Source organism: Grus americana, chromosome 7 (genome assembly GCF_028858705.1).
Source record: "Grus americana isolate bGruAme1 chromosome 7, bGruAme1.mat, whole genome shotgun sequence".
Taxonomy (NCBI): Eukaryota; Metazoa; Chordata; class Aves; order Gruiformes; family Gruidae; genus Grus; species Grus americana.
The window spans coordinates 17,723,167-17,747,458 of record NC_072858.1 but is presented as its reverse complement, the minus strand read 5'-3'; the positions used below and the strand labels follow the sequence as shown (position 1 = coordinate 17,747,458).

General features: G+C 40.3%; 1 protein-coding gene across 10 annotated transcripts in view; it reads right to left on the bottom strand.

The window, feature by feature from the left end:
• CCNJ (cyclin J) overlaps positions 1-15,052 on the bottom strand; it is a 29,092-nt gene extending 14,040 nt beyond the window's left edge. For 5 of the 10 annotated variants that reach the window (XR_008577946.1, XM_054832618.1, XM_054832619.1 and 2 more), the window contains exons 1-6: positions 14,856-15,052; positions 14,444-14,537; positions 12,366-12,576; positions 9,661-9,960; positions 9,416-9,575; positions 7,305-7,712 (exon numbers count right to left, since the gene is read on the bottom strand). Coding sequence is in view for 9 of the 10 variants with exons in the window: in XM_054832618.1 (XP_054688593.1) it covers positions 7,305-7,712; positions 9,416-9,575; positions 9,661-9,960; positions 12,366-12,576; positions 14,444-14,512 (1,148 nt within the window). In the remaining variant the exon portion in view is untranslated. Of the gene's footprint in view, positions 1-4,509; positions 7,713-9,415; positions 9,576-9,660; positions 9,961-12,365; positions 12,577-14,443 lie in introns of those variants that run through there. The other 5 variants (XM_054832623.1, XM_054832625.1, XM_054832621.1 and 2 more) reach the window with 5 other exon arrangements.
• Between the last annotated feature and the right edge of the window lie 9,240 nt (positions 15,053-24,292).

Here is a 24,292-nt window from a genome sequence, read left to right as displayed (position 1 = left end):
TTTAAATACATTGCCTTTCAATTCCACTAAATGTTCCTTGTTTTTCTTTTTTTTAAATAATGGAGAGATGATTTTTTTTACCACATCTGTCCTATTATTTTGCACTACTTTGTTGTTTGCTTTTACTAGATTCTTCTTTAAGCAATACCATTTTTTTCAGTTTGTCACTACTGTCACTGCAATTGTATGTGGGGTAAAATTAAATACTTAAGGAAGCTGATGCCTTTAATCCTGTTTTTTCAACATATACTAGTATTTGAGACAGCTGTAATTTGTGCTGTAATTCTTTTGACATATGATAGACTTTGATCATTCAGAGTTGTCCTGCACCTTTTTCAAAGGACAGAACAATTTGTAAAAGGCTACAGAAGAAAGTGCTGCTTTAAACCTGTGTGTTATAGTCTTGCTGCAAGTATGTAAGAACGCTAAATAGCCTTTTTACTTTCTTTTCCACTGGAAGTGTACATCATTCCTGATACCTATTTTGTGTTAACGTAGGGGGAAAAATTCTTTTGGAATCTCTTAATGGGGCAGTATCACAAGGGGGTATGTTACAAGCAGTTTGATATATTTTTATCCCCTCCAGAATGTTGACTGCTTCGTCAATGGAGAGAATGTAAGAATGTGGGGTTAAATCAGCAGGGAGATGGAATAGTTTCCTGCTGAATATAAACCATTGGATGTACTAACATAAGTATAAACAGGAAGATATAAACAGGGAATGGCTTCTGGAAACAAACAAAACAGGCAGCAGTCTCAGAGAAAGTCGCGATGGAAGTGCTTCCAAGCTACTTTTGTGTTCTCGCAGTCTAGTTGATCGAGGAAGTGGAAAAAAATTATATATCCTCGCCTTTGTGGTCTCCTAGGCATACTGCTGCATGCTTGCTACCTTTTTACCAACTAGTTCTCCTAAGTCTTAGGAAACTTTACAAGAAATTCTCAAAACAGACTTAAAACCATCTCTGTGTGTTGAGGGAGGATCCCTTTAGAGCACGTAATCTGAACCGAGGTATAGAGGCCTGATAGGGACTTTTCTACTAGTAGAGAACCTGTTTCCCAGTAGAATCTTATCCTATTTTCACATCTGTTATTCGACCGTCTTTTGGATGCATGGCTACACACTCCTTCATCTGTCAACAAAGATAGTATTCTTGGTATTCATAATCTCTGCTGGAAGGGTATGGAATATCCAAGTCCTTGGAGATTGTCCTTATTGCGCCACAGTGAACAAGCACTAAGATAAGATATGAGCACTGAGAGATGATGCAAGGCCAGAAGCATAGAACCGCTCTCCAAAATACAGGCATTTTCTCTGGAAACTCAGTCTCTGTGGCATTTCTGAAAAATTTCTCCATCTCTGGAGATCTGCAGTGATGCCATCTGGAGTGCCATTTACCCTCCTGCAAAATCTACACATCTAAACACATTGCAATGCTTAGTAAAACATTACTGTTGTCAGTGTTTTAAAAACAAACAAAACGACTAGAAACCTCTTCTCTAAGTAACACAGTCGATAAGTGGTTGGAATGCAAGTGTGCATATAGTTGATGTCTGTAGAAAAGGGTAAAGCAGAACACCATTTGGCAAAATCTTTGACAACGTTGTGCTAACAATAGGCAGATTCACAATTTGCCCTTCTCTTCTGCTGTGGAGTCCCATTAACAAATCCGTAGGTCAAACTGAAGGGAGGGTAAGTCTTAAAAGTACTCAGTCTGCTGGGCTCGAGTACCGGAACATCCATAGTGTAACAGTGCCAATGTGTCAATACATGTACAATAATTTTCAGTTACTTCTATTCAATTGTCTGGTTTAATTTTCTGAAAATTTCTAAATAACACTTTGCATATCTTTCTTTGTTTTCTTAAATATGATAAAGATACCTAGATACCTGAAGATCCATAGAAAAAGGTGTTTAAGCAGAAAATAATTCTAGACAAGAAAGAGCCTGGTTAGCAGATAAACTGATGGAGTCCATAGAAGGTAATTGCAGAATGCTTCATTTAAACTACAAGCGTTGCACGTATAGTAGAGCACCTTTTATATATTAAAAGGCTTAGCTTTGGTTTTGTGAGTCTACTTAGTTTCTCTGATCAATCATGAATAAGTATCCTTTAGTTATAATGTTAAAAAACAAAGTTACTGTTGCTTACCTCTCATGGAATAACATAATAGACTAGAATATTTCAGTTGGAAGGGACCGACAACAATCATCTAGATAAGGAATGAAAACTAGGAAATGAAGCTTTTTGCTGCAAAACGTAACAAGACCATAACACTTTTTCAGTACTGCAAGAAATAAGCCAGTGTGTTATTTTGTTATAGGAAGATTCTAACTATATGTTATCTGCAGAGTAAACTATAAATTTGCGTTCTAATGGCTATAAATCTCCTAGTAATTAATGACTGATTAGCATGAAAAAATTCCTAAAGAATATATAGCCTCAGAGTGGTCTCTTAAATGATTCATAGAATATGGAAAATGCATACTTTCTTTTAAGACAGCTTTAATGGGTTGTTTTATGGAAGTGTTCCTTTGTCTTGCTGTTTCAGGAGAGTAAATTCAAATGTTCAAAGAAAAACAAGTAATATTTCTAAACAGTTTTAGAATGCGTATACCAGCTAATAGGTGTGATTGATAGCAATTTAACTGACTTGCACTGGTGAATTTGAACATTGTAATACTGAATCTCAGGTTTGCAATTTTAATACCTGTAAGTCTTCCTTAAGACTCCCTTCTTTTGGTAGGACTGGCAGCAGAAGCCCACATCCTTGGCTGCACTGAGAATTTTGAAAACCTGGAGCTACTTTCTATGCAGTAACTCTTTAATTATTCAGTTCTAAGTATTGGTTTTTTTCTCTTTAATGTTTAGTAGCAAATGCTTTCCTTTGTCAGAATGCATATCTTGTTTGTTGAAGTTATAGACATCTATTACATTACACATTTTGTTCTTTCTCTGTAATTAAATCTTAAACTTCATAAATGTATGTGCTTGTGTCATAAATTCCAAAATGTCATTGTAATGGGGACTAAAAATAAGTGTGTGTTTTGTTATTGCCACTTTACTTGGTGTTTTTAACAGTTGCTGTTGACAACCTCGTAATAAAGTAAGACTAACTGGGTACTTGTGTTCAGTCAGATAAGGCCTTATCTACTCAAGAGACTTCTATTCCTGTGAACATTCAGAATGTAGAGCTAATAAATTATTAAGGGAGGATGCTACATTACTTTCTGCCTTACATATTCTTAATAGCAGTATTACAGTTGCAAATATTTTTGGTGATGTGCCAGTCACTAAACTGTTAACTTTAAATTTCATCTCTTAAGCTAAATGGAAGAATATAAATAGCCTCATATTTAATGTAGATAATGAACCTGGGTCATGGGAAGTGGAGATAAAGCTTTTCTTTTTATGTACAAACACAAAAATCCTCTGACTTGCAATTTAAAATCTGAAGTTGTGACTTCTACTGAAATATTGAAAAGTAGCTGGTAGTCCTTTTAGTTGTTAGAGACTTATAAAGATCATGGGTAGTTCCTATTCCATAATTACAGTAAAAAATATTAAAAAATTGATCTCAAGAAGTCTAGATGAACTTCTTTGCTGCCCTAAGGGTGAGAACAAAACTTTCTAGATCTAAGTATCCATGTAATATGCATGCTACCACCATGTTGGAGCATTGCTGTTGTTCCTTTGTGGGACAGAGTAGAGCTTGCTCTCCCTCTGGCTCTAGGCCCTCTGGAAGCGTTTTCACAATCAGAGTTTATTCCTAAATGGATGGGTGCAAGCTGACAGAGACATCACAATTTCATTTTCTAACTTTAGAAGAATTAAATTCTATGCAACCTACTTAACTTTTGGAGCTCTAGCAATAATTGCATAGCCTTGTTACAAGTGTGAAATGTGCACATTATTAAGAACAACTAGAATTTCTTTCAGTGAGGAGCAATTATCAGAAATTGCAAGCATCCAAAAATATTTTTGCTAGGGTACATCACATGATTTTATGCTGCCTTTGGCATGATTAAGCCTTCACAGCTATTGTAAATAATCTAAGTGCTTATAGCTGTTGACAAAAGGCTATTCCAACATCTCCTAAATGATTTCTAGTATTAGAAATACAGGACTGCCAGTATCACTGTGGGGTTTTTTTTTAAATGAGAACAAAATGAATTCACTCCCTGCTCTTGTACTACTACAGTTCTTTTGTTCTTGATTTCTTTGTTACAGCTGTGCACTAGACACACTGTTGAAGTGTACAATGTTTAGCATTTGCTGTGGGTACAGATAGTTTTAAAGCCCCTTCCTGCATGATTTCCTTCCTGTTTTGTTTTTTTTTTAATTGTTCCTGAAGCTTATTATAGTGTCACAGAAAGAGTGGGGAGAAAGAAGAAAGTCCTTACATCTTCAGCCCATACACAGAGATGTTGCAAGACAGATTAGGGTCAGTTTACATATTTAAAAAAAAAGCCACACACACAAAAGCATAATACACACTGGAGCCTTCTTACTCAAAACTAGTTTTATTTTTAAAAATAAGTTGAATGCATAGCACTCACAACAATTCCATTGTTTCGGACATTTTGCATCTAGGAGCACCATTCTTATTTATGCCATAAAAAACACATTTTGGTTCTAATAGTAAGAACAGTGTATTTCTAATGTACACTGGTAAAGCCCTTTTAAATAATATATTGAAACTGTTCAGTGTACATTTTCTCTGTAGTCATTATGCAGCTGTAGTGTCAGAAAAAATACAACTAAACAATAAATTAAAAACAAACAGTATGTAGTGGATCTTTTTACAGTTGACCTAATGTCTTAAAATAGTCAAATAAAAAAACACCCTATTAAATGTAAATTTGCAGTATTAACTAACTGAATAAGCCCCCCGCCCATTTCATTCCAGTGTTAAGTATTAGTTAAATTTTTATATATCAAATGCCTATGGGATAAATTTACTAATACCCCAAAAAAGAAGAGCCTATACTGCTGTGTCACAAATAAAGATGATAAGTTAGCTGATTTAAAGATTTTACAAAAAAATTGCTACAGGCATCTGCTGTTATTTCAAGTCATGGTCTGTTACAAGACTGTACATTCATAGCATCAGAGGTAGTTAGAGCACTGAGGACTTGGATATAGCATTGCAACAAAATGAAACTGCAGAAAGAAGTCCCTTTCCCTCTTAAAATAGGTAACAATGCTGAATAAAAAGCATGGCATCTTATGAGGTGGAAAGTCTCTACTTAACACTACTCTCAGACATGGGGAAATACTCATTAAGAGATGAAGAGAGGAGAGAAAAAACCAAAACCAAACCAACTTGCCCTTTAAGAATTGACCACACTATGTCTATTTCAAAAGTTGATTCTCTAGCATAAAGCAGGGAGGGTCATCTCTTTCATCCACCCTCCTATCCCTCTTGACTTGCACGTATGTGCTACAAAAGCCCACAACAAAAATTGTGATTTCTGAGGAAAAAAACCCAAACAAACCAAAACAAAACCAAAGAGAAACAGGATTTCTTCTCCTCAACAATAAATAGGTTTTTGTAGCATGTCATCATTCAGCCCCAGAAAGAATGAACACAGCTGTCCTCCCTCCATTCTGAATGTTATGGTAAGGCCCCCCCTCCCATGATAAAGCCTTCATCTTTATATTGGTAATGTATCTTAATTGCCCCTACTTTCAAAACAGCCTCTGTAAGATTCACAATACTTCAGTGTCATTAGATGGTACACAATTTTAAGTGCTGCCACTAAGACGGGGAGAAGGTGGTGGTAAAGGAACAAATAAAACAAACAAAAAAGCCTTAAGCCCACATACTATAAAGATATTTTAAAGTAGTAAGAATCCTGTCATCCATGTCTCTTCCTCCTGTATTCTATCACAGGAGAAAGTCAGGTATCTTCTTAGATTAAAAAAAAAATAAAAAAATAAAAAGTCCTCCATTAATATCTCTACCACCATTTTCATCCAAGAGTTGGATGAGTGAAGCTTTCTACCCTCAGACTATCCACTCCACAGCAGATAGTGTAATTCCTTCAAGTTCTGTAATTAGCACCTTAATTGTGATAAAGCAGTTCACTCTGCAATATATTTTTGATCCACTCATTTAGAAGAGTAAATCTCTGCCTTTTCTTCTGGAACTCCCAAATAGTAGAAGAAAAAGTTGCCCCACTATTACCTGAGAATTTCCCTCCACTATAAGCCTGACAGAACTGGATTTCTTTTTAACCGTACTTTTTTTGCACAAGTAATACTGTCAGTACAATGGGAGGACACTTTCTGTTGGTTAACAACACGTGTGTGTATATGTGCACACAGAGGAATCACAGCCGTGGTAGTAGTTCTGGTACAGTACAAATGCAGCTGAAACTTTCTCTCTTCTTCAGTTACTCAATACCATACTGCTGGGCAGCAGTTCACATCTACAGTCTGTGAACACTAACATATTCCTTTGGTACTCCGCATATAGATGCCCTGAAGAAAAGCCACTTGCTACATTCTCTCCCCCTTCTACCTTCCTCCCTCAAGTTATACCCAATGAAGTGTACAAACCAGCAGCACAGAGTAATGAGTAGAAAATTCCCTGAGTTAGTATGAAAGAAAGAGTTACTTTAAACATAAAAAGGATAGGGAAGAGAAAAGAAACAAAAACATAGTGTTTATCCTGTGAGGTACAAAACTTAAAAACTAGCCAAAATACCAGTTAACTCAAATGCCTCAGCCTAAAGCAAATGTCCAACGCAAGTGCTCAAAAAGGGGCAAGAGTATGGAGTCAGCCAGATGAGGTTTGTTTCTTCGTGTGGTCCCCATGCATTTGGAGAAGTCTGGCATTCAATGGATTCTTAAGTTTCAGTAAATTTAAAGTTTTAATACTGTTTGGTGGTATTACATAAATGTCTTCAAAATAATACTGCATATCTCCTTCATTAAAAGGTAAGCCTGTAGTTAGTCCACAGCTATTTTTCTTTTGACTAGTGTTTCAAAGATGTGCCTTAAAAGCACAGAGTATTCTGAGTGCCAGAGTAAGGACTTATTACCCCCAGGTATACACATTCTTTTTAGAGGGTGTTTTCTGTGTGCTTATTTTTTGCAGTCTGTATTTGAGCTATGGTAGTGGTTGCCAATCCAGTTGCTTTTTTCTGGAAAGACACTTTTTCTTTTTTAAATTCAGTTTGTTGCCCTCAAACTTATTTGAGGTTTAACAAAAAAAAAAAAACCAACCCCAAAACAATTCCCCTCAACACAACTTCCCACCCCAAACAAACAAGCACAAAACCATTTTGTACTTATCACCTCTCAAAGCAGGGAGTAATACAGGAATATCGTCCATTCGCTTGGTAACTCCGGTTGTAGGAGACACTTATGCATGGCTTCACTTCTAGCGGAACAGCTAGTGACATCGCAGCACCAGTCTGTACATGGCCTCGAGCCTGAACACTAGACTGTAAGGCAGCAGGGCAAGTCTGAAGTGGGTAAGATGCTGTATGATTAGATGATAATATCTGTTGGCAGTTCTGCTGCTGCGATGTCTGATGGTGATACTGTAATGAAGACTGATGAGTCTGGAGATACTGCGGTATGTGCTGTTGAGCATTAGCCTGCTGGGGAGTTGGAGCTGGGGTCTGAAATACAGTATGTTGGGTAGACTGAGCATGTTGTCCTTTTTGCTTGTTTGCTTCCTTCACATCGTTATCGTGCGCACTAAAACAAATTGAGAAGACAGAATACATGAAAATAGATATTAAAATAGTTTAAACACTTTTGAGTTAACTTTTAAGAGCACTCTAACAAATGGTGCAATTTTTTTAAAAGCTTCCAAAGCTTTTTTTTTTTTTTTTTAAAAGAAAGCAAATCATTTTGGCCTACCTTTAAAATCATCCAAGGCTTTAAAATTTGTTTCTTTAGGATACAGTATCTTTTCACCATTTCACTTCATTTCATAGCAATACAAAATGCAGATAAAAGCCAAGTACAATACAAATAATACAGCAGTATCTGAAATTACCAGTGCAATAGTCTGCCAGATTGCAGACAACAGTTACTGCCATAAAGTGCCAGATCACAAGAACCTGACATTAAAATTTACTTGCTGCTTCTAGGTCATTTAAGTTGGGTAATTGAGTATAGGGGTTTTACAGACATAATATCAGAAGGATTTTAAAGATCTAGATTACAGTACTTAAAGATCATATGTATATTTATATTGGATCCTTCTTCGTGGAGTGGAAATGCATTTATTTTCTTCCTCTCACCTTTCTTCTAGCCTAGCCAGTACTTAAGTTAGACAGTTTAGCTCACCTGAATTCCCTTTGATTTACACCTGTCTCAAATATATTTAGACATACTCTTGCTCTTATACCGAGGTTAAGCAGGTGCCACCTACACACTTCAGTCAGGCCTAACATCATCTAAGTTTCTTGGTACTGCCTATACAGGGCAGATCTCTTGAAGACAGTTGGGGTTCAACCCCTCGCAAGTTTCTCCTAAAAGATTGCTAAGTTTTTATGGTGCACTGCAAAGATGACTGAAAGGCTTTGGCCCCCCCCACCCTCCCTGCCTCCAAGTGTTCCAGAGCAATACTGAAAACACTTCTGCATCAGCACTTGGCATGCTTTAGGTACTATCCCTTTTTCATTACACACATTAGTGAAGCCAAAAGAGGCCATCAGGGGTGATACTGTCACACTTATAAAGAAGATGCGATTCTTCCACGTACAGCTGTTCCTGGGCTTCTATGGAGCACAACTGTATTTAGATCTGGGCAAGAGCAAACTTCTGTAGGAGGAAAGAAGTTATGGTGGGCATAGGTTTCGATCTTCAAGTTTAGATTAGAAGAACTGATTGTGTAACATCCCCTCCCAGTAAGGCTGACTTGGCGTTCTTTGGCATTTTTATCTGATGTTAGCTGTATCTCTCCACTGTAGTGCAAAAATGGGTACAACCTCCTGGTCATTTCCTCCCACCAAAGCTGGCCACTCTAACAGTCTGCATGTTTGATCCATAACGTTTGGAACATCCCTTGAACTTCCTCTACTTCTTGAGAGTAAGTAGGAGCTGCTATGCCTTCAGTATTCTTCACTATCTCTTTCTCCTCTCTAAGCAGACTACAGAGATTGGGAATAAGTTATTTAACAGATTCTCAAAGCATGCCAAAAGATGTTCAGTGGAAATGCAAGCCTGAGGTTTGTTTGTTGAAAGAACAGGAAAGAGGTTAGATCTGATAAGGTTTTCTTTTTTGGAAAGAACAAAACAGTTATTACTTAACAATATTACCTAATACCTAAGTATTTTTAGAATAGAAAAATTGAAATTCAAGAAGACATTTACTTTCAGTGCTAACAGCAATTAAGCATACCAACAGATGTGGAAACAGGCTTAAAAAAAAGCTGCTGCTGCTAACTTACATTAATAGTCGCTCAATACATGGCACCAGGAAATCCCAGGAGTATGCAGTAAGATGATGCAGTCGGGTAGGCCATGTTGGTGAGAGACGCAATATAATCCTTGAAGAAGCTACACACGCAGTAGCGACTAAAGAAGGGGCATAATTTAAAAATGCATGATCTAGAAAGAAGGAATAAGATTCATTTAAGTTGGACATTGTCTGTCACGACAACAAAGGAGCGATTACCTGAAATATGTAACTCACCTTGCAGTGATACTTCCAGAAAATAATCAGCATATTTTGCCATATATAACTTAGTCTTCTCTAAGCAAACCATTGGCCAGCCATCATGAAGATCAGTCTCATGGACAGCAATAGAAAGATAATAGTCGATGAAATGAGCAGCAGTTGGGAGGCACAAATTCCACTGAAATGTTTCTAGCAACAGCAACTCCATATGAAGCAAATTCTGTTTTGTTAGTACCAAATTCATGTTAGTCATACAACCCAAGCTGTTCAACTGTTCAAGTTTGGGAACACTGTCTTCCTTTTCTTCAAATTTACCTTCAGGTGAACAGAAAGAGGAGGGGAAAAAAAGCTTCAGCATAAGTGTACTATAAAACAGATAGTATCTAACGTCTGTGTTGGTCATATTTCAATTCTACTATGTCAAAAAAGCTTAAGACTTTCCTGCAGATGCAAAGCTCAAATGGAAGATGTCATCAGAGACAAAAAGGGGCATGTACTATAAAGGGCTCAATTTCAGCAGATAACATCAAACACCCTGTAGGATGTAGCGCAGTGCCATGGTTCCTGTTGGCTTTCCCTCCCTAGCACGCAGAAGCCAGTTGCCAAGAGCAACAGTAAGCTGTATTAGGACATCACTGGCACTGCATATGCAGGATTTTGTCACCGAACGATTGTATAATGTGTCCCCATCATCAATGAAATACCACTGTGATGTGACTTGGCATATGCAACACCACAGCATTGGGCTTTAATCACCCTCCTGCCCCCACATCCCTTTTTTGTTTCTAAAACTCATTAGAGCTCTAGCCAACATGACTGCTTTTAATGCCTGTTATGGTAGGTACACTTAAATTTGATAGCTGATAATATGCTCTGGCATTTCAACAAGTGGATTTCAGCAATGTGCATCTGAAAACCTACTCTGCCATATGTACTGTTTCAACTTTAACACTGCTAGTAGCTTCAGCTTTCCTTGGACTTTAACTTGTCAGGCCTGTATGTTTTTAGCCTGAAGTAAAATTGTATATGTAGAAAGCCCATTAATAAGAGAAACAAGTGTCACATTTCCATACAGTTTGCCATATGGTTGTGCTATTTCAATTTCATTGCAAATTCTTTCCATCTTACGCTCTCTATTCAGTATTACACAATATATATTGTAAATGCACATTTTTAGAGAGTTTTGCAGGACTGAACATATTGAATGCTTTTTTTCAACAGTGGAGGTATTATACAGGACTTAATCCAACACCAGTCCCAGTCTGTTAGTTTTTGTTTCCCAGACTCTAGTAATTACAGAACTAAAAGCTTCAGGAGTCACATAATAATTTCTCTTATTACTTCTATAACCTTATCAGATACACCACAGTGTGATTTGTCCAACTTCTTGCACTGCTAATTAAACTGCTTGTTTAAGCCACACAGGGCAAAAGTTTAAAATAGCATTCCGGTGTGTGCTTTCTGAACCAATTCATACACTGCTGCTCAGAAGTGAGTACTCCAGGCTTTCGGAGCTCTACTTGCAGCTTGTCATGAAAGATGGCAGAGTTTGTTTCTTTTTAATTATCATTCTCTTCAGAACATTAATTTCATTTGAAAATCTGGCATTAGTTCAAAGCCAACCCATTTTCCTAAATGGATTACACTGGTTTCTAAGGCAAGGTTTTCATACTCGGCACCTCATCCTTTGCCAAGGGAAGATTGCTGATTGGTGGCATCCAGTCAAAGTTTACCCCCAGAAGAATTTGAAATAACCCTTTTCTTGTTTAACTGTTCTGCTGAATAGCTGTATTGGTGGACACAAGGGATGCAATGAAAGGAAGCAGTATACCAAAAATAGCTAACACCTCAGCACTCTGGTTTTCTAGTGAAGAGGGTGTAGAGCTACAATGTGATATATAAGAAAATGAAAATAAATCCAGAGAAACAGATCAGCAGAAACTCAATCAACAGTCAGTTCTACTGCCAAGACCTGTTTCTCTGAATCTATTGGTTTGAGAGCAAGTGCCAGCAGGTTTTCCAGCAAACCACACCCATATCTCTTTGAGGACATCTAAAAGGGGTCCACAAATGTTGGAAGATGGATGTACACCACAAGAATCTAGCTGAGGTCAATATGAGCAGCACTGTTCATAATGAGGGTTTGTAATTCATTTTGTCTTCAGAGTACTGCGCATTCACCAATGTACTTCACCAGCATTACATTTGGTATGTGACAATACAGAATTTACGTTAGCCTTAGCTAGCTTAAAAAACATTGCAATTTACGAAGTCTGAAGTATTCCAGAACCACACAGCACCATCAGCAGAGTGTAGTGCAGCCTCCATATGGTATATTTAATTTCTTCCTTTATCACAGGTATGCAAATTTCTCATTACCAGCACTGGATCTACCTATTTTGAGACATCCTTGGAAAGACAGTCTTTCTATTCCTACAATACAGCTCCAAAAGTTCACCTTAGAATAATCTGTTTCCAACTATAAACACTGGTTTTTAATGACAGTTTGTTTTTTCTCCCCTCAGTTTCATCAGGTGCCAACAGAAGTCAAAACGAGAGTCTAAAGAAAGGCTCTACCAATTGGGCCAAACTGATATACACTAATGTGCCTGTCTTTTATAACCCCTTTATTTCCCTATCTGCTGTATCCTATCAAGACACGCCTTGTATTTGGCACTAGAACCTATATTGCTCTGGTTAGTTTGGTGCTACATACTTACTTGCTAAAAGTAAACAGGAAAGAGCAACCACATGCAGCTGCTGTATAGATATGTCATAACGATCCATAAAGAGGTCCAACAGATACACAGCTAGATGTCGTGCAGCAGGACAGAGTCTGAACCGATTGCTCACAATGGCAATCAGATCTGCAAAGTATCTTCTCAGATGTAACTGGGGAGATTGGCCTTTGTAGGAGGGCAGCTTCAGCTCCTAGATGGACAGCAGCATGTAATGTGATTAAAACCATCATTTAGTTTTAATTGGTATCAGATTAATATAGCTGATATTCTCAAATTCATCACGGAATTTTCAAAGGATTTCTCCCCTCTTCCTTCTGCTCCCATAATTTCAATATCCCTTTTCACAGAACAAAATCTATTTGTTGTATTACAGAAGAACTATAAAATAATTTGGTTCTGCACAACATTACTACAATAATTTAAAATTTAATTGGGCAATTGGCTACAGTGACTTTAGCTTTTATCATTCTGTTGTATTACTTCTACTGCAAAAGCTGTACCTCCCAGCAGGGAAACAGCAAGGTGATGTGAGTACTCAGCTGCTTCAATGAAAAGTCCAATAGCTTAACTCAACCTCCTCCTGCTACAGCTCAATCTGAGCAGTCAGACTTTGTACTGGTGTTTGCATGTTCCAGTGCTGCCAGTTCTCCTGCAGGAGAAGGGCACTAACAGCTGGCTGAAGGTAACCACGTTAGGAAGAGGAATGGGGTGTGCATGTGTCAATGTTTGCTGCGCGCATACGTTTAAACCCTGACTTACTCTGATCTGATTGATGTTGCACTGACACTGATTACAATGTGCTCTCAAGCATTTAGTTAAGCATACATAAAACTCACAGGGTCTCAGATTTGAGGGGGACCCCACAAAACAAAAGGCCTACTAACACCGCAGATGAGAAAAATCTGTGGCATGATCTATTTTGAATACAAAACGTGGACTGGTAGAAGGAACATTCCCCAGACTCCTGCCTTGTAGCTAGTATCTCCTCTTGTATACAGCAGAACAGCAGTGCTGTCTTCTGTTATCCTGAATAAATTTATGAGTTAGATTGTGCAGCCCAGTATAAGTAGGATTTTGAGTACAATTAAATTTCCAGCAGGACAGTCTGATAACATCAATGGAATCACCCCAAAATTTCAGAGTTTTAAGGTGAAAGTTCTGAAACATGGTATTTAAATGGAAAAAAAACCCCCGCAAACAAACCAACCCTCCCTCCCCCCATACCTACTAAGCTTTAGAATTCACCTTTCACAACACCAACTTAGTTTTAGTAACGGTAACTTTGGTAGCAAATAAATTATTCTGTCCTTCTCCTGTGTTCCCTCCCCCCCCTTAAAAAAAAAGTTGCTTTAGCAGTCACACCTTCAAGAAAGATAATCCATTCATCAAGTACTATCAGGAAGCAAAAGCCTATTTTTAGTAGGTGCAGTCACTGTAAACTGATTTTCTGCTCCGGGCATAAGATGTGCTTTATTATAAAAGTGGCCCCAAAGAGCAACTTTGAGTCAGTCCAAGCAACTTTAAAGCAGTTTTGCCTAAACCCTCTGCTATTCTGACTGCACCGAGTGCTTGTTTGGTGGCTGGTTGTTGTTGTTGCTGTTACAATAGCATCACAGTGCTTTCTACCGAGTTTAAACCTGGACCCACTTACACACCCAGACAGAGCAACCAAGCGCACCGTGACCCCTTTGCCTTTTTAAAGCGCAGAGAGCGAACAGTCCGCTCAGTCAGATAAACTGTCAAGACCGAGGACAAACAGCCTGGGGGAGGACACCGTGGTTTTCAAGGTTTAGAAAAGCGAACTCCACCAAAACCCAGGCGGCCCGAACCTCACACGCACTTTCCGCCCCGCTTCAAGCCGCCGCGCCGGCTGCCCTCCGCAGGGCCGGCCCGATTGTTAGAGCCCTCACAGAGGCGCCGGGGCTACCAGCCCTCCGCTTCCCCCGCAGCGCAGGGCCGGGAGCGGCCTCGGCCACCGTCCCCCGGGGCTCCCCGCCGCCGCCGCCGCCGCCCCCCCCCCCCCCCGCAGACCAACCGCCGCCGCCGCGCCAGGCTACCTTGTAGCGAAGCGCTTGGTGGATGTCGGCAGCCAGCTGTCCTGTCCACCACTGCGCCTCCAGCTCCATCGGCGGGGCGGCGCGGCAGCTGGGCCTGGGCAGAAGGGAGGAAGCGGCGCTCGCTGAGCGCAGGCGGGACAGGACGGGACGAGCGGCGCAACCCTCGCCCCTTCCTCGCTCGCCCCCGGTTAAACGCGATCAGCTGCCGCCCGCGCCGCGGGGCGCCCCCGGCCCCCCGGCCCAGCTGGCCGCCATGCGGGGCACAAGTGAGGCTCGTTAAGCCACCCCCTCCCGCCGCGGGGCACGGTCGGGCGAAGGGGGCGCGGAGGAGCCGGCGGCTGCGGCCCCGGGGGCGGGCGATCGCGCCCCGACAAAGGCCGGCGGCGCTTCCCCCGCCGAAGCCGCCACTCACCCTACGCAGCGGCGCGGCTGCCGGCGGGGCCTGGCCCGGGGCACCTAAGCTCGGCGCGGCGTCCCAAGGGCTCCCCCGCCATCACGCGGCGCCGCCCGCCTCGCCCATTGTTAAAGGGCCGAGCGGGCCGGCGTGTGTACAAAGCCAGGCAGCGCCCGCACGCGGCTGCTCGCCCGCCAATCACCTGCCGCCTTACAGCACGGCCTGCCCGCTAGGGGCCAATCAGGGTGCGGCGCTCACAGGGCATGCCTGAGCCCCGCGCTCCGCGGCCACGCGCGGGAAGGCTTTGGGCCCGCGGAGCTGCCGTAGCCGCCCGTATAAATGGTCCGGGGAGGAAGAGCCGGGACAGCCAGCCGGGGTCCTGCTTGGGGCTGGGCGGTTCCGCTCGGGAGGTGCCCCCTTTCCTTCTCCCTCCCTCCCTCCTTCCCTCCCTCCTTCCCCCGAAGGTGCTCGGGGCCTTCGTCTTCACCCTTTCGCGAGGACCCTGAGCGTGGTGTAACGCTCCCCGGGGACAGCGGGACTCTGGGGCCTTCCCGCCGCGTGTCTCTGAGCGCGGTGGTGCTGAGCCCTCCCTGAGCGCCTCGTAACACTTTTTTTCCTTTGTTATTTTTTTCTCCACCGGCTTTTTCCCTTTTCGGCTCAGCTGTGAGGTTTTAAACATGTGGAGTGGCTGTGTGAGGAGCTGTATCTCATTTAGCTCTCCTGCACTTCAGGCACACTTTCCCTTTAGCGGTAAAGGACATAATGCCTCCTGGGCTGCAAAAGCTGCGAGGCTCAAGTATTAGATTTATTTTGTGGGTGAGCTCTTGCTCAGTACTAGTTACGTCCCAGGGAGGAGGTTCGTAACAGCGTGCACCCTCCTTTTAAACAGCCTTGGCTATTTACCTGAGTGAAGGGGCCTCTGCACCCTGACAGGTGGTTACTAAAAGGAGCTCCCACTTGTGCTTCTGGCTTAGCAGTAGGTGCTGTGCACCTGTTTTGGATTCAGAAGGCCTTCTCCTAGATGCTTTCCACTGGTTGGTAATCCCTTGCTACAGAGATCTTAGGAAATAATACCTGGTGCTTTATAGTGGTTTACATCTTTGAATTCCCAAACAACTAGCTAATAATGTAAAACCTAGTGCAACAAGCAATGCAAAGTTATGAACAAGAAATGCTTTGGATGCAATTTATGTTGAGGGAGTATATTTAATTTTTCATTTGTACCCATGCTCAGACATGTTGTTGTTTGTTTGTTTTTTAATTAAGAAAATGGAAACCAACTTTTTGACATAGCCAGTTTAATGACTCTGTAGCCAGGGCTGTAAAAGCCTGTTCCTTTGAACATACGTGTCTTAACTTTAATGGGCAGTCCTATGGACTGCAGTGGTCCGTTTCATCTGAGGAGGTATGCTCATCGGTGGAAGCCCTTGTTTTTGATGACACGTTTCTTGGGCAGTTTCCATTTACAACAGATTTCCTTATATAATGCTACATAATTTTCTGAAGAAAAAAACAAGTGGAAAAATGTTAGTATTTTTTGTGCATGAATACATAATTGAGAAAACGCTTCAACTATTTAGATTAGCTATCTGTAGACTATTGACAAAGCAGCATTTTGCTGTTCTGATGGCTTTTTGTTTCTATACATTGTTTTATAGGCAAGTGCATGCTCAAGCTAACTTTGATTTTAAAATTGTTTATTCTTGAAGAAAGATAATACCAAAATTTCTATTTCAAGGGTAGGATAAATCTCAGAAGCAGATTTCTAATGGAGATATAGTCATTCACAACACCTTTATGGCCTTCAAAAATGTATTGCCTACTTGAAGAGGAGAAAGCTAATAAACATCAACATGCTAAAACCCTGTTACAATGGGCCCCAACAGAAAAGTGATGTTTCTACTCTTACGCATTGGGAGAAACTACTGCTGCCTCCCCGCAGAGCTTTTCAACCACCATGTGGATTAGCCTGTTGCTGAACTGTTAAGTGTGTGTGTGGGAAGTAGATACCTGCTGGCTTATTTCTCAGATGCACTTGTCTGACTTGGATAGGATATCATCATCCTAATAAAGCTATGTACTCTGGGAGCTATCTCATTGGTATATAATAAATGAGAAAAACAATGATGCCCCAGTTACTTTCTACATTGCAAAGATGACTGAGCTGTGGAACTACTTATTTCAGATCCTTGTAATGCTGCTTCGTTGCTTTTTTCCAAGTTACTACACACCCGTCACAGCCTATTTTAATTGAGTGGTTGACCCTGTGAACAGTTACATCTGTGTCTGTTTTTCATGCAATCAAAAGATAGGTTTGGAAAGAGCCTCATCATCCTGCCTAAGGCCAGGATTGATCCTGATGTGTTTTTCTGATCTTGGAGACATCCAGAAAATCATCCTGTTGAAAAAGCGAAAGCACAGCCACGTTGTTATCTGCAGGAAGCATACATCTCTGTTTACACCTTAATCCTGAATACAACAATTGACAATCTTGGAGCATCCAAACTGAGGCCAATTGCTTTCAGAGTCCGGAGTTTCCAAGATCAGAGTTTAGGGGTTTAAATGGGACTGGGAATAGTGCAACTGTAATGCAAATAGGTTAATACAGCTTCTTTGCATGTCTTATAATCAGCCCTACAAGTAATAACCAGTGGTATTTTTTTAACTGGTGCAGATTTTATCTACTTTCGGTGGTCAAGGCTGCATACAGTGCTCTAAGTATTTTCACCTTTGTCCCCTGTGTGTAAGTCAGGGCAGAATGAAAACATAGTCAGTCCTTAGAATAAACAGAGGATATTAAAGATTACTTTCAGTGGCAGTAGTTAGGTTTTCATTAGCAAGAAACTAGCAGTGTGAAGTTTTCCACTTATGTGTAGTATATGGAACCTGAGAGAGTAGAAAACAGAACTAAATGTTATGAAACCTTTTTGAAATGGGTATCCTCTTTCTGTGAATGGCCTAAGCAAATACGTGTGTCTCAAGGAAGAAATGAGATTGGCTGGGAGAGCTGCTGTCTGTGCTTTGAAAAGGTGCCAGATAGCAAGAAGCACCGTTATTCTTGGAATTCCCCAAGAAAAATTATGACCCTGAACTATATCCAAAACAGGCTAGAAGGTGAAATCCCGTGAAATCTGGACTAAAATGCTTGTAACATTTTTGTGGAATCTTCTAAAGAGGATGCTGCTGAAGTCTTACAATTTATGGACCTGTAACTCACAGGTTATAGTCCTAACACAATTTCAGATATGGTGGGTGACCTGACTTGCCTTTGTAGTTACTGGGAGGTTAGATCTGTATCTCAGGAGTTGATGCATGTATTTATGTGTTTAAGCTGCTTTTTCCTCCCCTGATTTTTTGGTGGTTCTTCCTGGCCTGTGAAAAAAGAAATGTGGCTTTTAAAGTACAAATGAAGAACTTGCAGATAATTGCCAAGTATAGCAAATACTCTGATCTTGAGAACCACTATGTCTCTACATTAGAAACCTTTTCCTCCTCCTATCCCGTTTCTGGTATACTGTTTTAGTGTTAGTGGTACATCAACCACGGAGTACAACAGTTCCTGAAGACTGACACATTGTTTTACTTCTGTGCCTGTTGTCATAAGATACATCTTTGAAGTCTGGATTTGTCTTGACTGGTAGGATTAGATGAATCAGTCACTTCAGTTACGTAAACAGAGTCCAGGACAGAAACTGAATTCTGGGATGACATAGCACTGAAAGAAATATTTAAGTAACGAAAGAAATATTTAAGCAATGGCTCAATCACTGTGTTAATTGTTGTTTTGTTTATTGGCTCTTCCTTTTGTTTTGATGCACCCTGGTCGTTCTCATCTGAATAAAGAGATGGTAATTCTGTAACAGGCATTTTTGAAGGACTGCATTTTTGGAGTTATAATGTAAGAGAATCTCAGTTTTGTGTAACTGAGCATTATTTAAAAAAAATTTTGTTCAAACTCAGTTCCTGTGTTTCTTAGGGCTGAGAAAGTTAGCTCTGCTTTTGTTACTGTACTTGTTGGTCTTTCAAACAAAAGCTGCATCTGATGACATTTAAAGCAGTAATATTTCAAGGGCATTTAATTAAAGAGAATGAATCACTCTGAAGAGAGGACTGTAACTGCTCACAGAGCTCTTTTGCAGCATGGTGGTAGATGAAATGTGGCATGTCAGTAAAAAGAGTCGTAACACTTCAGAAGCATTAGTGAGGGTGGTCTCCTACTGAAAGTACTCTGGGGTTGTATTTGTAAATGCCTGTATTGAATGCTAAAGGTACTCTGTGGGTAAGATTTTCAAGGTTGTCTGGGGATTTGGACTCCCAGAATAGCTACTAAAATGTGATTGTTAGATTTTAATTTAGCTGGTAAATATCCTTTGAAACTGTTGACTTAGTTGTTAATGTGGCTATTAAGAGAGAAAGCATCTGAGAATGCTCCGGCCTGGATGATACATACTTTTTACAAAATATTTTAATGAACAATTTGGCTTTAAGTTTTTTCCCATCCTCTAGGAAGCTATTACAAAAATATGTGCCCATGAATGTTTTATTTGGCATTAGGATAAATGTATATGGTTTTAATAGTGTGTTGGATGAAGGAAACGTTCATGTTAAGTGGAAGAGCGTTGGTGGATATAATTTGTACTGAGGGGTTCGTCTTTTCTGTAAGTCACACTCTTGCTTTGGGTAATAACTTTGTCAGTAACTAAAAAGACTGGAGGAATTTTGCATCTCAAGCATATGTACTTCCTGTTTGGAAGTCTTCAGCTCATTTGACTGGAATTTAGGAAAGGTTACTTGTCATGCAGTTAGCTCAGGGATGGAGGAGTAGAGCAGTTACTGATATGTTGTTGTTCCTGTCAAACATATTTTGATTTTAGTTATATCCACAGAATTTAAGTGGGGCAAAGTGGTCTGTTCCTTTTCACTTCAAACTGAATCTCCAACAGAGTTGGGTGGGGTTTTTTTTTAATATATAATATCCAGGGCTGCCAAATTAGGAGACAGCCCAGGCATAGTACCACAGAGTTAATGATTTTGTCTGCTACTGGTTGCCACAGAGGAGAGCTGCATGCAGACGTGGGCTCACATCCACAGGGGCACTTGGTCTTTGTAGTGCTTCTTGTTGAAGTACTTGACTAGGAGGTTTTCAGCTCTGTAGCCAGGCACAAGTGGAAAACTTCACACTTCCAGTTTCCTACTAATGAGAACCCAACTGCTGCTATGGAAAGTCACCATTAATATCCTTTGTTTGTTCAGAAGACTTAACTGAGCTTGTTTTGAGTCTGTTCTGATTTACATGCACAAGGCAGGGATGTGTAGAGCACTGTACTTCCTTTTAAGTCAGGGGAGGCTGCTATTAGGTCCTTCTGGAGCTGCCAACCTAGATCACTCAGCCTCTCTTCAAAGGGCAAGAGCTCCAGTCCCATCTTGGTGGCCATCTGATGAATTTGCTCCAGTTAGTCAATGTCTTTGTTGTACTGGGGGGAAGAGGGTGTCCCAAAGCTGGATGCAATATTCTAGATGTGGTGCAATGAGTGCTGAGTATGAGGGTAATAACCACTTCTTTTGATTCTTTTGCTATGGTGCTGTTAATGCAGGCCAGATGCTGTTAGCCTTCTTCAGTGCCAGGGCATACTGTTGGCTCATGTTCACCTTGCTACTGCGGGAGTCTTCAGCTTAGGTTCCCTGTACTGCTAGCTGGTCTATGTTGTATTCTCTTCCAGGATGTTTGCCAGGGTCACAGCCTGGTTTACTCTGTGTTCATAAGGACAAAAAAAAAAAAAAAAAAAAAAAAAATCAGCAGACTTGGGGCTGGGGTATATCCTGCCAAATCCCACAGGGTTTATGTGTCTTTCAAGTACTCTGCTCCTTGATCCGTTATTTAGAAGTGCTCCACCTTATTCAGTGGTGTTTGTAGTGATGAGCTTGTGGTTTGGGGTTGCAGTATGTAGGAACAGTGTATCCTAACCCAATCGTAGATCACAATGAGATCTGGGATCTGGTTTTGCAACAGTGTCTGATGGATATGGCCAATTCTGCACCTGACAGAGCCCAGAGGCTCCTAACGTGATATTTGCGTCTCACTATGCTACAGAATGTGAGATTTTTATATGTTTGGGACACATTTTACTGCCAGGCACATGGTCATGTGTTGAAGGAGCTGATTAACTCTATCTTTTCTGGTTAGGTGTGTGGATGTACCTTTCTCAAGCTTTATGGGCAAATAGACCTTCACTGCTGCTTCCTAATATCTTCTTATGCTATTCAGTGCATAATTATCTAGTCACAACACATCTAGTTGAGACATGTTTTAGTAGACATGAGTCAGTACTCTTTATTTTCACTCATTGCATTGTGACTCATTACACCCACTGCATTATTAAAAATGCAGAAACATACCTCCATTTGGATATCGTTAAAAGCACTGTGATGACTGGTTTAAAAAGTGTGTTAAATGAACAATCCAGTTGAAAGGATATCTGGATGGAAGGGTAAAATGAACCCAAACTCTTTGGTTTGACAGCTTATTGCCAGTGGTACTCCCGTCTGAAACCGTGACCCCCATTTTGTATTAGGGTCTCTGTTTGGGACTGTTTGATGAACACACATGCAAACTTAACCTGAACAGGTAGTTAACACCTCGTGGGAGGAAGGGTTCAGCAGTAAGTGGGTTTTTTTGTTTTGGTTTGGTTTTTTTGTTTTGTTTTGTTTGAATTAGTACTGACTGTTTCTCTAACAATAAGGAAAGAGACAGTATTAAGATATGTTTTGCTCTAGGAAGAATCTCCATCACCACCACTGTGTAAGAGACAAGAAGAACTGGTGAGACAATGCTCGTTCTGCACCTTCACCAACCTCAGACTTGCAGGAGAAGTGCTGTCAAGAGTCAGTGTGCATCTGTGACTGGGCTCTATTTAGTTGCTTTGCACATTGCATTGCTGTGATTGTGTGCACAATTTCTAATAAAGTCATATGTTTATGTTCTTGTCCCATTTGGGATTACTTTGAGGACAATGTGTAAGAGCCATCTCTTCTGTGCTGTTGGCAAAATGAAGTCACATTTGCTTAGCATTTTGAGTGAGAAACACTGCATATGAAAAACCAATATAAATCTCAGACTGAAATTAGAGATATCAATATGGTAAATAAACAGTATCTGTGAAACACTCATACATTACCATATTTTATATTTGTACAAGATTCTCTTTGGCAAGAAAACAAACTAGCATTTCATGTTTCTCCTCTCACTAATGGCCTCAGTCTTAAGAAATGCCAGCTTGTGTTTTTTCTTTAAGTGGTGGTCCAACAATTTCAAAACAGATGGCAAAAGTCAATCTTTCTGTTTGAGTCATTGCTTTGCTTAGTATGTGACTGTGATTAGAGTAGGTATTGCTTGTAAGAAATAATTTGATTGATACTGCTGGGTGTTTGTTTTGTGGGAGTTTGTTGCATTTAATAATTTATTCTTTGCTTGAAAATGCTTTTAGAATTCTTTTGAGTTTACCATCTGCACTTTGCAATTTACTGTGTTACTTAGCTATAAAAGCCAAGTGGTATTTTTGGTTCCTGATTGTTTTGTTGTAAATAACCACTAGAATTGAATTGAACAGAGTTTTGATCCTCTTTTAAAAGTTTTATGAACATAAACAGTCCCATTTAAAGTTATCCTGTTGCGCGTGTCAGTGTGTTTACATGCTCAAGACTGACTTTTTTGTGAGTCTACGTAGTGCTGTAGTGGAGCAAGAGCTCTGGACTGCAGAAGGTGAAGAGAAATGCATCTCAGTAATGTTGGGGCAGATATGTGGCTGCAGGTGATTGATCAGGGAGGGGGGCACATGGTGGGATGGAGATGGAGAAGAGCAGAAGCAGGTGATTAATAGGAGTCAACATGAACTGGTAAGTCCTCAGAGACGGATGTTCAGAGCAGTGCTCAAACACTGATATGCTTGGTTGAGGTTGCCATGGAAAAGTTGGCTTTTCAAACAACATCAGATGTTCACTGCTAGATCAATGTGTAAGCTAGTTCACAGGAGCTAAATATGGAAAAAAGCATGTCAGATTAGACTGACTTTTCCAACGGTTAGGTTTTACTGCCTGACCATGTTTATTAAAGATTTCAGATAAGCATTTCCATGGTGAAGATCTAGAAGTGAAATTAAAAAAATCCCACATTTTACTTAGATTTAAATTAATAATTTTGTTATGAAAATCAGAGGTATAATGCTGCAGACACAGAGCCACTGATGCTGGAACCAATTTGGCTTGTGGTTTAATGAAATATTAAGTTCAACTTTGAGACTCCTACAAGTGGTTTAAAAATGTGTTGCTGCATGACCCAAAGCTTTCATCTGGCATAAAGTTTCTCTGATAGTTCAGCTTTGTTTCACATTTAATTAAGTTATGCTTGTGCTGGTTATATCAACAATTGTCTGTTAGTGCTGCAGTTACTTTATATACAAACAGGAATGGCTGCCCTCTGACAGCCAATGTAAAGCTCACATAGAATTATAAAACCAGTATAAGCTCTGTAGTTTATACTCTTACTATTTTAATGACATCAAAATGTGATCTGTATAGATATTGATGTAGATGAAATTTCTACTGCTGATTGATCCAACAACACATAGATCTGGTATTAGTGCCCGTGGAAGCCTGGTCTTACCTATGGATAAGAACATTTGCATCCTCTGTGTTTCTGAGTTTCACTTCCTTGCTGTGAAGAAGTTAGCTGTGGCCCAGCTAACTGAGTGACACTCATGCCGTGTAACCACTGGATGCAAATAATCCTGCAAATTACTCATCTAAATGCTTCCATTGAAATCAAACGAGTAACATGAGATGAGGTGGCAGGCTTTGTCTTAAAGAGTACGTAAGGTGGAGCAACTGCTCATGTAGTTACTGGAAACAAAAAGACAATGAAGGCTTTGATTTTTCACCATCAGTGGAAGAGACTGAAAGCTGAAATTAGTTTAAAAAGATAGAATGATGTCCTTCTTGCTCAACTTCATGGAACTGTAATACAGATTGACTGAATTTAGAGAAAAAACACAGTAAAAGTAGTAAAAGGATCTACTGTTTTTGCTTCTGAGTTCAGATTAGGTCATGCTGAATATTATTATTTCATGGCCTTTCTGTAGTGGTTTGTGAGTACTTCTCAAAGCCAAAATATATGGTTTTGGCTGATTAATAGTCTGTAGTTAGATGAGGGCAAGCAGTGAAATATTCTGAGCTTGCAGAACACGAAGTGGATTGACAGAGCTCTCCAGCACAGCTACAACATCCTCCTCAAGACAGGAGACACAGTATTTCACTGTCCCCATCCCCTTTGACTGGATTTTGCGTTTCCTGTGAGGCTACTTCAGTCATGACGTAAAATTTAATAATAGCAATGTACATTTCACTACTTAAGACATACTTAGGCAGAAAACATATGATCAGAGAAATCTCCATGGATCCGT